At 41.7% G+C, this 14,305-nt stretch overlaps 2 protein-coding genes across 5 annotated transcripts in view; one reads left to right on the plus strand and one right to left on the minus strand.

Annotated features, from left to right (window-relative positions):
- LOC100485552 overlaps positions 1-12,403 on the plus strand; it is a 25,208-nt gene extending 12,805 nt beyond the window's left edge. The window contains exons 4-8 of one of the 3 annotated variants that reach the window (XM_018091482.2): positions 3,480-3,563; positions 4,036-4,126; positions 6,873-6,991; positions 8,489-8,652; positions 8,846-9,079. In XM_018091482.2, coding sequence (XP_017946971.2) covers positions 3,480-3,563; positions 4,036-4,126; positions 6,873-6,991; positions 8,489-8,652; positions 8,846-8,963 — 576 coding nt within the window. In that variant the 3' untranslated portion in view covers positions 8,964-9,079. Of the gene's footprint in view, positions 1-3,479; positions 3,564-4,035; positions 4,127-6,872; positions 6,992-8,488; positions 8,653-8,845; positions 9,080-10,527 lie in introns of those variants that run through there. The other 2 variants (XM_004911642.4, XM_002942144.5) reach the window with 2 other exon arrangements.
- ywhae (tyrosine 3-monooxygenase/tryptophan 5-monooxygenase activation protein epsilon) overlaps positions 12,289-14,305 on the minus strand; it is a 23,067-nt gene continuing 21,050 nt past the window's right edge. Inside the window, exon 7 of one of the 2 annotated variants that reach the window (XM_012956823.2) lies at positions 12,289-13,679. Coding sequence is in view for 1 of the 2 variants with exons in the window: in NM_001008155.1 (NP_001008156.1) it covers positions 13,627-13,679 (53 nt within the window). In the remaining variant the exon portion in view is untranslated. 2 annotated transcript variants of the gene reach the window in all.

Consider the following 14,305-nt stretch of genomic DNA (forward strand, 5'->3'; position numbering starts at 1 on the left):
GCCCCGTGAACGAGGTAAAGTCAGAACAGTCAGTTTATTAATAGCACCCTCTAGGAGTGGTGAGCATAGATAGCTTATTTAGTAAGGGCAGTTAATAGCCCCATCAAGGAGTTTGTAAAGGGTTTAGCCTACCCCGGCTCTGTTGTCGTTATTTAGGGACCGGTTTAGACGCAGGATCCAGGTTAGGTGCTGTGCCACTGGACCATAGTCGACTGGGACACTCCCTACTGAAAGGTCTTCATCTCAGGTATCCAGCTAATCCTCTGTACATCCTTCAAGTGGGTTATACTGTTCCTTGAGTGTCACATCTGCTACTTTCCATTGTGACCAATTCCTAAACTGCTGTGTATGTGAGTATAAACCCTGCTGCACTATTTAAGTTGTGCCTTGTCAAATAAACCAGTTATTATTGCATCATAAGAATCCTCTGGCGTCCATCTTTTGCGATTTGCACCACACACCTCAGCTAGTTGTAGTTCAACTACACCCTCGCTCCATCTTAATTCTCCCATTTAGCAGAGGCTCACTCCTTTGTATTAAGTGTCGCATGTAACACATCCTCTATCTTACTCTACTAGCCTGGATTTGTCCTTAAATAGGCCAAATAGGTGTTACATATGTCCTTCCTTCTGATGTGGGATTCCAGTAGCCAAAGTTACTCAGTAATCTCCTCATAAAACATAAGACACAATAACTGGTACATTCTCTTGCATCTGTGCCTAACCTTGGATTAGAAGCATTCTCATTGGTGAATAATCTTGCATGTGTTTGTTTATTTATATATGTAAGCATTGGCGGAGCGTGACTTTTTTGTTTGGGGAGGCTAAAGATGGGCCATACACAGACAGACCTACAGCTAATGTGACACTTAGTGAATTCACTGCTGGTGTAAAAAATGAACCTCCCAACTACCTCTTACGGTTCCCACTGACTTCCAGGGATTCTGTATGAAAGTGCGGGTGGGGGTGCTCTTCTGTGAGGGGTTCTCCGTACATTTGTGTTTGTGATCAGTTAGCTTAAAGGTGTAGTTCACCTTTAAAATTACTTTTAATATAAAGTAGACTGATATTCAGACAATTTACAATTGGACCTCTTTTATTTTTAATGGTTTTTCAGTTATTTAGCTTTTTGTTCAGAAGCTCTCCATTTGGTAATTTAGCAGCTATCTGGTTGCTAGGGTCTTACTTAATAAAAAATTATAATGATAATAATAAAATTGTAGCCTCGCAGAGCAATACATTTTGGCCCCCATTTGAAATCTGGAAAGAGGCAGAAGAGAAAAGCAAATTATTCAAGAACTATAAAAAAAATTAATGAGGAAGACCAGTTGCTAGGAATAGGCCATTCTATAACATACTTAAAGTTAACTTAAAAGTGAGTCACCCCTTTAGATGTGTTTACGTTAGTTTTATAGCAAGAAAGGCAGTGGGTACTGACACCCCAGGCACATTATATACAGTGAGACGCAGTCCATATTTACAAAACCAGCACATTATATACAGTGAGAAGCAGTGGGTACTGAAGGCAGATATTCAGGCCCTGGCACTATAACACTGGCACTGATACACAACATTGGCTCCACTGTAACTAACTAGAAATGAACAAAACAATGACAAAAATAATAAAAAAAATAGTAAGTGCAAAAAACAACAACAAATATATAAAAGCACAATGAGTTTTTTCAGGGGGAAAGAGTTAACTTACCATCCATCTGTTAGGACAGGTGATAGATTATATATTATTATAGATGTCAGGTCAGGCAAAAACAATTTAATGTCAGCTAGTGATTCAGCCTTTAGGACTGTATACCGTGTTTTCCCGAAAATAAGACACTGTCTTATATTTTTTTAAGCTCCAAAATATGCACTAGGTCTTATTTTCAGGGGATGTCTTATTTTTTGATCCTCATGTGCCTTTTTTTTTATTGCCCCCTTTGATCCTCGTGTGCCTTTTTTTTATTGCCCCCTCTGTTATTTCTGTGTCCTCTGATCCTCCTGTGTAACATTCTCGTTCTTACCGGTACCTTGGTCTCTCTCGCGCCGTCACGCCGTCACCATGGAAGCCGTCTAAGCGATGTGACTTCCTGTTTCCCCTGTGCGCTGCCTGCGTGGTCTCTCTCGCGCCATCGCGACGTCACCACTCAATGTGTTATGACGGCGCAACGGCGCCAGAGAGACCACGCAGGCAGCACACAGGGGAAACAGGAAGTCGCATCGCTAGACGGCTTCCAGGTGGGTGTCTTATTTTCGGGGGGTGCCTTACTTTCCGGGGGGGGGGGTGAAAAGGGGGGGGTGCCTTACTTTTGGAGGATGCCTTATTTTCGGGAAAACACGGTAGTACCTGTGGGAGTGGGATGAAATCTGCAGCAAAAGTTGAGAGTTGGTTCTTAGGTAAAGTTACAGCTGCAGATTCTTCTTTTCAGTCTTCAATCTGTACTTTGATTGGTCAATTTTAGTGTCTGTCAAGAAATCTGTGCTCTGATTGGAGAATCCACAAGAACAAAGATCCAATCAGAGCACAGCTGATTACAGCAGAACAGGCTTGCAGGACCAGAAGATTTCCAGGACAGTACAGAAACAGAGTGAGGGTTTTTTTTTTTTGTTTTTGTAATGTGCCAAGCAGGTTTGGGGAGGCTTAGCCTCCCTTAGCTTTATTGAAAAAACAGAAGGTGCACTGGGGGAGTTTTATGGAGGGTTTACAGGCCCTACTCTGTGTGTAAGGCAGTGCTATGTGTATAGTAGGAAGCAGGGAATGTCTTCTGTTTTCAGTTCCTTTCTCATATTTTAACAATGGCTTAGATTTCCTTGATTTAGATGCTGTTAGAGGAAACTTACAGAAATGATCTTAAGGGTCATGGCACACAGGACATTTTGTTGCCTGCGAGAAATCCTTGCTATAGAAGGCAAAAGGCATCCCATCTTTACTATGTTAGTAAATAAGCCTATTACTATAATAATATAATTACCATTTTTAAAGTTTCCCTTGCACTAGGGAAATGCACTTTTTTAACAGATTTGCAGAAAAAAATTACTTTTTCTGCACTACAATTTCTTCATGTGTTTTGTTTTGCTGGAAAAGAAATTGTTTTGTTTCGCATGGGAAAAAACTCCCGTTCACTCCATTGCATTTGGTGCAAGAAAAACTCATGTAAAAAGCCCATTGACTTCAATGCATTTGGTGCAAGAAAACACTCATGTAAAAAGCCCATTGACTTCAATGCATTTGGTGCAAGAAAACACTCATGTAAAAAGCCCATTGACTTCAATGCATTTGGTGCAAGAAAAATGACTGAAAAATTGGCTCCAATGCATTTAGTGATATTTTGCCATTTAGAGCATTTTCGGTTGAAGGGAACTGAGGGAGTTTTGCTTGTCACTAGCTGTCACCCCTCCGGCCAGTGCTCTGTGGCACTTATGTGTGTATTCATACGACTGCTAAATTACATTGCTGCTAAATTCTTCCTGCTCCCTTACTTGCAGGCAATTGTTGAAGAACTAATGGCCAAATACCCCCCAAATCAGCATGACCCTGGTCTAAAGGAGCTCTATGAATATGAAAACAATGTAAGTGATATAATCTACTCTCTCCGTTCAGCTGGGCACCTTCTCGGCTTTATTCATCACTTTCTGTCCAAACAGCTGAATTATGAAAATATGCAAAATACGTTTATCCTTCACCTGTCGTGAACGTGTGTTTACCAGAACATCTTTATCGAATGATAAAAAAAGAGAACAAAAGTATCTTATTCATTATTTGAGAGGCGCGTATGTGGCCAGTTGCACGGCTGGTTGCTTGGCTACCTGGAGAAGGCACTTTTTATACTTCTATCTCCGCACTCCTCTGAGGAAAGCAAATGATAGTTATCTCTGTAAAATGAAAAGACTTAGATAAAGAATTATTCCCCAAAATAACCATGGTAACACTGTTGCCTCTTGAACCCACTGGCTGCCTGTTAAAGTCTCCCCCTGGTATTATTATTGTATGTGAAATAAACCTGCAAGTTAAAGGGCATTAAACTGCCATATCTCTGAACAGAGACAGAGGGAACCGGGACTCCCTGTAAGGATGGGCCTTTCCAATAAAATCAGTCGCTTTGAGATCCCAGTGGATATAAAAGTACTAGAAGGTGAGTTTCCATATCTTGGTGTTAATAAGGTCTCATTTGTCATGCCAGGGGCAATATGCGATTCAAATAAGGAGAAATGCTATAAACCAGTGCTGTCCAACTGGCAGCCTGCAGCCCACCTCTGTGTGGCCCCCACCTGTCTGGCTGCTTTGATGTCTTACCTTTGTGTAAGCTTTAAATGGTATCAGTACTGAGATTAACTGGCCCCCTGCATGATTAACACCTCAGTTTCAGGCTGTAAACCCCTGTATTGTTTAAACATGTTGTTCACACCTTTTAATCCCTGCATTGTTCACACCTCAGGCTCAGAATTTAAGCACCCTCACTGTTCACCTGTTCACAGCTCATACAGTGCCAGCATTGTGTCACTGTATGCTGCCTGTGTGTGCCATACTCTGCCTTCCCTATGCTGCCTGTGTGTGCCATACTCTGCCTGCCCTATGCTGCCTGTGTGCCATACTCTGCCTGCCCTATGCTGCCTGTGTGCCATACTCTGCCTGGCCTATGCTGCTTGTGTGTCATACTCTGACTGCCCTATGCTGCCTGTGTGTGTCATACTCTGCCTGCCCTATGCTGCCTGTGTGTGCCATACTCTGCCTGCCCTATGCTGCCTGTGTGTGCCATACTCTGCCTGCCCTATGCTGCCTGTGTGCCATACTCTGCCTGCCCTATGCTGCTTGTGTGTCATACTCTGACTGCCCTATGCTGCCTGTGTGTATCATACTCTGCCTGCCCTATGCTGCCTGTGTGTGCCATACTCTGCCTTCTCTATGCTGCCTGTGTGTGCCATACTCTGCCTGCCCTATGCTGCCTGTGTGTGCCATACTCTGCCTTCTCTACACTGCCTGTGTGTGCCATACCATGCCTGCCCTATGCAGGCATATGGATTTAAGGGTGTGTCATAATATGTCATATAATATGACATATAATATAATTCTTTCACATATGAATGCCATAGCCTGCCTGTGAGTGCCATACTCTGCCTGTTTGTGCCATACTCTGCCTTCCCTATGCTGCCTGTGTGTGCCATACTCTGCCTTCTCTATGCTGCCTGTGTGTGCCATACTCTGCCTGCCCTATGCTGCCTGTGTGTGCCATACTCTGCCTTCTCTACACTGCCTGTGTGTGCCATACCATGCCTGCCCTATGCAGGCATATGGATTTAAGGGTGTGTCATAATATGACATATAATTCTTTTACATATGAATGAAGGGTGATATCCCTACAGTGAGCACCATTCATTTGGGTTTTTTCTGTGCTACCACCATTAATGTGGGTATGGTCTTAAAAGCTCTTGTGATCACATGGGTGTGGTTTAAAATGGGTGCAGTTTAAAAAGGGGAGTGGTCAAAACTGGCTTATCGGCCCCCCACCACATAGGCTAGAAAAATTCCGGCCCTCTGTACCACAGAAGTTGGACAGCACTGCTATAAATAACTAAGGTCACCCATGCTGTTTGCTGTAGCTGAAGGTTTCTCTGCCAGTCTACTAAGGAATACTGTCATGGGAAAACGCATCAGTTAATAGAGCTTCTCCAGCAGAATCCTGCATTAAAATCTGTTTTTCAAAAAAAACACAAAGATTTTTTTTTATATTTAATTTTGAAATTTCACATGGGGCTAGCCATATTCTTCATTTCCCAGGGTGCCACAGCCATGTGACCTGTAATGGCTGTGGCACCCTGGGAAATGAAGAATATGGCTGCTGAGGTGTAAGTTAAAGTGATATCACTCCCCTCCCCCCCTTCCCCCAGCAGCTGATCAGCAGAACAATGGGAAGGGAGCAAGATAGCAGCACCCAGTAGTAAGAAATCCAAGTCTGGCTTGGGACTCCTCCAGTTACATGGGAGTAGGAGAAACAATAGGTTTATTACAGCTAAAAAAAATATATTTGTTGGTTCAAGAATAAAATTTTAAATGGTTGAGTGAATTATTTGCTATGTAAACAGTCTAAATTAGAAATAAAGATAATGATAGTATCCCTTTAAATGCAGTGGGTTTCTGTCTGTCTTTTTTGGTTCATGGCAAGTATTTGGTCAGAACCCATTACCTTATGCTAGGTATTCTAGGGCAGCAAACACATTTTCACTCTAAATCTTTCCCCAAACAAATGAATGTAAAATTGCTCTTAGTGCATTTCTGGGAATTTTGCTTTTTATTTATTAATTCAGTTTTCAAGATATACTATAATTATTATTGTTATTAAGTTGAAAGAGCAATGCCTCATGTTGTTTAGTTTGCCTGGCGGCTTAAGATGAAAGGTGTGGCATGGCCCCCATGTTTCATATTTTTAGTTGGATCCACTGGTGTGGGCTTGGGGCCATTTTATAGAAGCCAATTTTTTGGTGTAAAACAATGCCCCCCCAATCCCAGTTTGCACACCCCAGGGACATTACCCAGGGCAGCGGGATATAATCAGAGAGGTTAGTAACAACGTGCCCGAACAAGTGAGACTGGGTTTTGACATTTAGGGCAGTTGGTATATGGTTTTTGACCCACCATTTTTAGTTTCAAGGGTGTTTGGTGGGTCTGGTATATTATTCCTGAAAATCAGGCAGGTCCCTAAACTGCCAGAGATCAGAATTACGCCATAGTGGAGTCAATAGGGTAGGAGCAGGTTGCTGCATGAAAGCATTCCCTCTGCAGAATTTGCTTTATATTTAGCTCAATGAGGTTTTAATAACAAAAAGGCTTTGATATTCTGCACTTTTTTTGATGGCTTTCTCCTTTTCTGAATTGTCTTGTAGATCTGACTGCCCAGGATTACCTCAGAACTTACTGCCGAGTGTGTAAAAGAAGGCAGCTTTATTATAAGAAATTCTTTGATAAATTTGACAAAGACAGAGATGGTGCCCTCTCCTCGCAGGTATTACGGTAGCGCCAATAAAAATCTGTAGCTTTTTTTTCCAGCTGCCCAAATGAGCCAAATTGTTTAGTCTCTTCTATTGGGATATTTGCTAGCCATTGTAATATTCATTTGCATTGTGCTTAACCCACTGATGAATGTAACAGCTTCATTCCATGAGGTTCACTTGATGCTAAACAGCAATAAAAAGATTTTACAAAAAAACTTGTAAGCACAAACTCCAGGTAATTGGCCAAGATTTAGACAACTGTCTATTTGTGTTTTTGCCACTGAAACTGGTTTCTTGATAAGATTATAAAATACATTAAATTGCTTTGTTTCACTATTAAGATTGTAGCACTTGTTCAGAACTTTATGTATCCTTTTAAAAATGGAAAAAATGACACCGACAACTCGGTCACTCCAGACCAAGTCGGCAGCTTATTGGCCCGTGTGTAGGGCTCACCGTAGGCCCCTTTGTATGATCTGATTGGATCTGCCAAATTTGGCCTGTTGTATGGGAGGCAGATCTGGCTGACCATAATTGTTGTAGAGCACTCACTGGAAAGTATAACTGAAATCAAGCAATTCCTGTAGTCATGAATGAGATTTCTACTTCCTTCTGGACTACTGGAAGGACCTTAAAAGTGCCCTAGTTCTCTGAGATTTGAAGGATACCTTCTCCTAACTCCGTTTGTCTTTAGTTATTCCTGGGCACTTTTTGAGGTGTGCTTCTGGTCATTTTCCTGTAGAAACACCCATGATATGCCACCATATGAGATACTGGGTTTAGTATTGTGCCCCCAAACCCCTTGACAATCTCCTGATTTTATGATGCCAAGGAGAAACTCAAGGCACTCTGTTCCAGGGGCAGCAAAGCAACCTGAAAACATCTGGGAACTTCCTTCCTTTACCAAAAAGCCTTAATTTCATATTATCGGTCCACAGGACATTCTCCCAGAACTCTGGCTTGTTCGGGTGTTCTGGAAGATTCAAGGTTTGACTTTTTTATATTTCCCTGCCAGAAGTTGCCTTTATGGGTCTCCTACTAAGAGCCCCCTTTAAATGGGTCGCCAGTGGATGGAACTGTTGTACCTTATGTCTTTAGACTAACTTGAACCTGTTTGGCAGTTGATTGAGGTTCTCACAATTCTATTGTGCAACCATTTATCAGTTTTCTCTTGCATCCATGTCCATGGACCTTAAACTCCTTCATAACATTGGATACATTGAATCCCAGGTATTTTTAAGGTGCCATTAATATGGTCCTTTCCATTTTTGCATTTCTTTATGAAATAAGTGTTATTTTTTCTGTTTTTTTGTTTTTGTTGTCTGGATTGCTGGAGGTCCCGGCGGAGACAAATATGGGATTGACATCTTTGCAAGTTTCTGGAGCGCAGTTTCTGCATATTCAGTATTTTTCTGAACCTTCAATACTGCTTTTATTCTTCTGCCTTTAATGTGTTTTTTTTTATACAAATCTACCAATAACAATAGTCTATTCCATTTCCTATTCAGGCAACAGAGGATGCCTTGAAACATCTATACTTTAATGAAATAAGCTCCAGTCAAGTGAAAGATCTCATGAGTTTGATAAAAGCCAAAGAGGACACCAAGTTGGACTGTATGCTTTTCAGCTCTCTGTGTGCCCTATCAGAGCGCCTTTTCTATACTACATTAGTGTGAGTATTAATTATTTTTGCTGATCTTTTCCTATTTTTTTTCCTTTTGCTTGGGTAGGGGAGTGAATTTTGTTTGCACATGGCCACTTTTCTATAGTTCTGTCTTGCTTTATGGCAGGACTCTAGATACTCACTAAGCATTTATCATAATTATGCCAAGCAAAGTCTGTGACCGCATCTTGTTGCTCCACAGAATCTACTGGCAACTGTACAACTTCCACATGGTTCCATTTCTAGTCAATAGGAGTCACAGGAAGCAGCCAGGTTGGGTCCCAGGTCAGAAAAACTCTTTATTTGTGACACTAGGCTAAAGGCTGCCCATACACAGGCAACTGGGCACACATTATGTCCATTCGGCCAGTGGGGCAATCAGGCAAAGAGTGGTAAGCCCCAACCTTTTTTTACCGGTTAACCATACTTAATTGGGGAGCAACACAAGCATGAAAAATGCTTGGGCTGCCAAATAAGGGCTATGATTGGCTATTTGGTAGCCCCTATATGGACTGTTAGCCTACAGGAGACTATCAGTACACTTTAACAAAACCAAAACTTGCATCCAAGCCAGAAATTTTAAAATGAACCCCTACTTTGAGGCCACTGGTTGATCACTGACACAGTGCACAAGGTGCTGCCTTCCTCATGTGCTTTATACACAAATTATTGGAACAGCAGGAAGGAGCTGCATATTAATAGGCCATAAGTAGTGATGAACGAATCTGTCCCGTTAAGCTTCGCCGTAAAATTTGCAAAGCGACAAGAAAATTCGCAAAATGGCAAAAAATCAGCGAAACACATTTTTCCATGGCAAAAATGTGGAAATTCGCTGCAAATACATTCCTGGCAAAAAAAAATTCGCTCATCACTAGCTATAAGTGTTAAACAAAAACCCATCTAAAACCTTAATGTATGAAAAATTGTAACCCTTGTTACAAGGGGATAAACGTGTGTGTGTGTGTGTGTGTACATATACACACAAACTTTCATTAAAGCGGACCTGTCACCCTAAGAAATAAGTCCAAATTATTTTCTATATTGTTAGTTGAGCAAAATAAACTTTACTTACTCTATATAAATAATATAAATCTTGTTTCCTTCCCTCTTGGAATTACTCAATCAAAGCAAGCAGGCAGGTGCCATTTTGTGGGCACTGTTATTAAGGCAAGCTTTGTATCATGCCAAAATCTTGTGTATGTGCCAGAATGGGGGACCAGATGCCCAGGCCCATGCACTGGCTACAGTTAGATAAGGAGGAGGGAGGGGAGAAGTGAGATGTGCAGTGACATCTAGGAAGTGCTGAATGGAAAGCTAAAGTTACTGTCTGCCCCACAGCTGTGATTTTTAAATGCCTTTATAATGGGTTTGGGTGTGTTAATATAAAAATGAATTTGGGTTTCATGTTTAATTTGAACAGGACTTTTATTATACAGATTTTCATGTCTGGGTGACAGGTCCACTTTAAGAGCTGCTATGTAGCCGGTGTCTCAAATAAGTGCCACTTTGCACAGATTTCTGGCAGCACAGCTTTAGAGAGACACCTGAATAGCAGTAATATGTTAGAAGGCACTAAAAGTGTAAAAATGAAAGTTGCTAAATCTATTAGGATTGCTGCCCAACAGGGATTTATACAGCTTAGTTAGGTGTAAGGTACTGGATGATGGGTTTCTGGATAAGGGAACCCATACCATATTTCAAATATCAAACTTCCTGTAGTTTAGATTCATTTTCACAAGTGACCCTCTGCTAAACCCAAGACATGGTGCTTCCAGTTCTCCAGTATTTTAGAAGTTGGCTCAAGAGGACTTGATGAGCAGAAGAGTGTTCGGTTATTGTGCGACTTCTTTTAAATATGTATTCTATCCCGACATTTCTTTCTAGAACAGAAGATACGGGCAGTGCGACCAATAAGAGGCAGTGGCTTGAGGCAGCAGACTTCTCTGGAATGAGTTGGAAATATGCAGGCTGTAACATTGATGAGACTTTAAAGAGACTCTTTGGGGTACTATTGTGCCCGCCAGAAGGCAGATGGTAGCTAAGGCAGTGAATCAGAATGCTTGTGTGTCACACAATACTACTTGGTTCCAGAACATTCTCCATTACTCTTTTCCTGTAATTAAAGGCACGGCAAATCACCACCTTACTCCAAATTCCTATATGTAAAGACACTAACAAGGCAGTCATTTTGTAAAGTACCAGTTTTATAACATGCTATGGCTTCTTGTCTGCCATCCACAGAAAATTGTATGTGCATGGTTTGTTGCTGCAGCATGACTTTCACTGAGAATGGGGCCAATCTACAGCCGCTGCCAGTCAGGTAGTTGACAATGCACAGCAGTTTAAGAGCTAAAGCAGAGACACTGGGGCACAGAAGCATAATAATCTGCTTGTTTGGCAAGGTTGTCAAATGAGTGGATCTTCTCCCCATATGCCAACTTATGGTGAGCGATAGACCAACTCTATCGTTTGGCCCTAGGTAATATGGGCCATCATAGAAATCAAACCTGGCCAATTTTAGGCCACATATTGGTCGGCTAGGTCTGTTGGGGGTGGATAAGATGCCAAATGCTGAAAGACCTGAATCAGCAGCTGAAATATGCCCATGTAGGGCCACCTTTAGGCTCCTAAGGAGGTAAGCTCAATAATCACATCGGCGTTGTCCAGAACAGATCTGTGCCCAACCCACACTACTGGATTTGAGGTTCCGTGTAACGGCAGCAGCTTTGGGGCAGTTTGTCAGAGGTTTCTAGCAAAAAAGCATTAAGCCACTCGGAACCATGATTCACTCCAAATCACAGTGGTGCACACAACTTCTAAAGGCAGTGATTTCTATACTTTGTTCCAGTTCAACCTTCGTTTAGACACCTCATTGACTTATAAAACAAGTAAAAACTTTATCAGTTAATTACCCTTTGAATGAAGAATATCTATGTAGCATATATTCACCTCCCAACTCTCACCCTATGTAACCTCAAGTTTGGCTTTTATAGTTACAGATGAGAGCAAAATCAAAATTCTGTACAAATCTAACCCCAAATAGCCATCTGGTTACACCCCACCCACATATGACAACCAAGGGCAACAGGACGTGCAAGAATGCCCCCTTCATTGACTATTAGGGCAATGGCACAAGGTAAGATTTGTTGCCTGTGGTTAAATCTGTGCTATAGCGGGCAACTAAAAATGACCTCCCATAACATTAGGGTCGCCACAAGTAAAACATACACTGCTTGCACAATCTGGCTTAATCGCGGGAGGTAATGTTTTACTTGAGGCAGTCCTAACATTATGCTACAGCAAGTCATTTTTGGGAGATTTTTCACCCTCGGTAGTGCAGATTTCATATCAAGCAACAAATCCTTAGTGCCCGACTGCCCTTCGTCAGTGCCTGAATGCTGCACTCGAAAGTCAGGAAAGAGCCTCATAGCAATTATTTTAAAGGGCAAGTTTTCAGTGGCATTAATTAGAATTTCGGAGCACAGGATGGACCTGGTGTAACCTTGAATAAATGTTTGTACAAAACGTTAACATGCAAGTTCATTCTTTGGCCATACAGCTCACACCAATCAATATAGTGTCTGTTCATGTGAAACAAGACCATTCCCAGTGGTTTGCCGACAAAAGAAAATAAAAAGTAAAATGTTTACTTTATGGATGCTTTTATTCAAGGAAGCCAATTACACTTGGGCGGCAATTTTCCCGAAATCTGATAAGACTACACCATTCAGGGACTTAAAAAGAAAAAAAAAAAAAAAAAGAAAAAAAAAAAATCTAACGAAGCTATTATATCCCTCCAACAATCAAAACTCTAAAATAAAAATAACATGGTTTGGCAAATCCTCAGGAAAATATTAAATACCTATAAAACAAGCGGCATACGCATCACATTAGTACGTTTATCCGAGTATCAACACACACAAGTATTTGTATCTTGAAAAGCAGTGCTGATCTGAGAAGAAATGTTACCGGTAGTGAATCGGGTGAGAACTCATTGCGGTGTCCCGTGTTCCAGTATGGTGAATCGGGGGGTGGAGGGGGAAGAGCCGAAATAGCGCTGGTCCGTAAGGCTACTTTAGACTATCCATACAATATTGTAACACAGACAGCAAGCGATCAAGTAACAGTAATATTTGGCATTTTTAATTTAGGTTTGTTTATTTAAGTTTAATGTTAATTCCATGCTGTGTTTCAGTAAGAACAATTACAGATTCTGTATCTGTGGCTCCAGTCAGATATCCAGTAGTACAAATTAGCTTCAAGTTACACATACTGAACGAAAGATAGGTTGAGCGAGAGAAAGAAGGGCAGGAGGGGAGAAGAGAGAAACGAAAAGAAAATTTAAACACGCATGCAGGCTATTCAACACCAGCTCCAACGCTAACCTGCTCTGAGGAGGGAGAGTAAAAAGGAGGCAAGAATGAATTAACCCGGATTGTTGACCTGTTACCAGCACCAGAGTTTTCAGCCACATTTTTGCACAGTTTGAAAACACTTACAGCAAAACCACTACGAGGACATTCGGAAGCAATCTGCAACGTCAAGCTCTAACCACATTTGAAACAATATTATGAAATTCAGTTCAAACATTTATATAAAATAAAAAAAAGCCACCACACAAGTTCTACAGTGCGATTGACTCTGGTCTGCCCTAAGGAATAACGTCGTTTGCTTGTTCTATGTGTTTCTAAAAGGTAATAGTGCTGGATGGCATGGAGACAATTTAATGCTGAAAAGCCCCCCTATGCAGTCCTGTTAGTGTCTTAAAGAACCTAAAATGGCTGGCAGCAGCAGCAAAATCCACAGTCATTCACTCTTGCCTTTCTTAAACTGTGTAAAAATGATACACCCAACTGGGCAGGAACCTAATCCTGAGAACCAGCGTAAAAGTCAAATTTTGGAGGTCCTCAGAGTGAGACGGGATTTTTATTTTGGAGGGAAGGGGCAGTTGGTTAGAGAGGGTCTCTTCTTGGCTTTAATGTCTCACTGATTTTCATCTTCCACATCCTGCAGTGCATCTTTATTCTGTTCTTCACCTGAAACACGCAAAGCAAACATTAACATGAAACACGGAACCACTTTAACACTAAAGGGTATAGGTAAAAAGGGTCAATACATTTTTTAGTGATTGCTTAATTCTATTTGGTGCTGTAATGAAATCACTTACCTTGTACCCCGGGCTGGTGCCCCTGTTAGGAAAAAAAAAAACAGCACCAGCCCGGGGTACCTGTAGCGAGCGCTTCGCCTTTTCACTCTACTGCGAATGCGTCGGCCCAGGGATTTTGCCACAGAAGAAAGCAGGAAGGAGGAAGCGCATCGCTCCAGGTACCCCGGGCTGGTGCTGTTTTCTCCTAACAGGGGCACCAGCCCGGGGTACAAGGTAAGCAATTTAAGTCACTTGGTGGTGCCTAACATTTTGGCACCCCAAGTGACTTAGCCTTTCCTTGTCCTTTAAGGCAGATGCGCAGAGAACACTGCCTGGCTAGACTATGCACTTGGGTCAATAAGAGGAATTCCATAATCTAGTCTGGGGATTGGCGCACACCGGGTGAACCCAAGGCAACTTTTGAGTAGTCTGTGCCTGCTCATTTATGGGAATAGACCCAAGTTGCATTTGTATTTTTCTATGTAATTAAGGTAACCAGCATGACTACTGCCCTTC

The sequence above is a fragment of the Xenopus tropicalis genome, chromosome 2 (genome assembly GCF_000004195.4).
Source record: "Xenopus tropicalis strain Nigerian chromosome 2, UCB_Xtro_10.0, whole genome shotgun sequence".
Lineage (NCBI taxonomy): Eukaryota > Metazoa > Chordata > Amphibia > Anura > Pipidae > Xenopus > Xenopus tropicalis.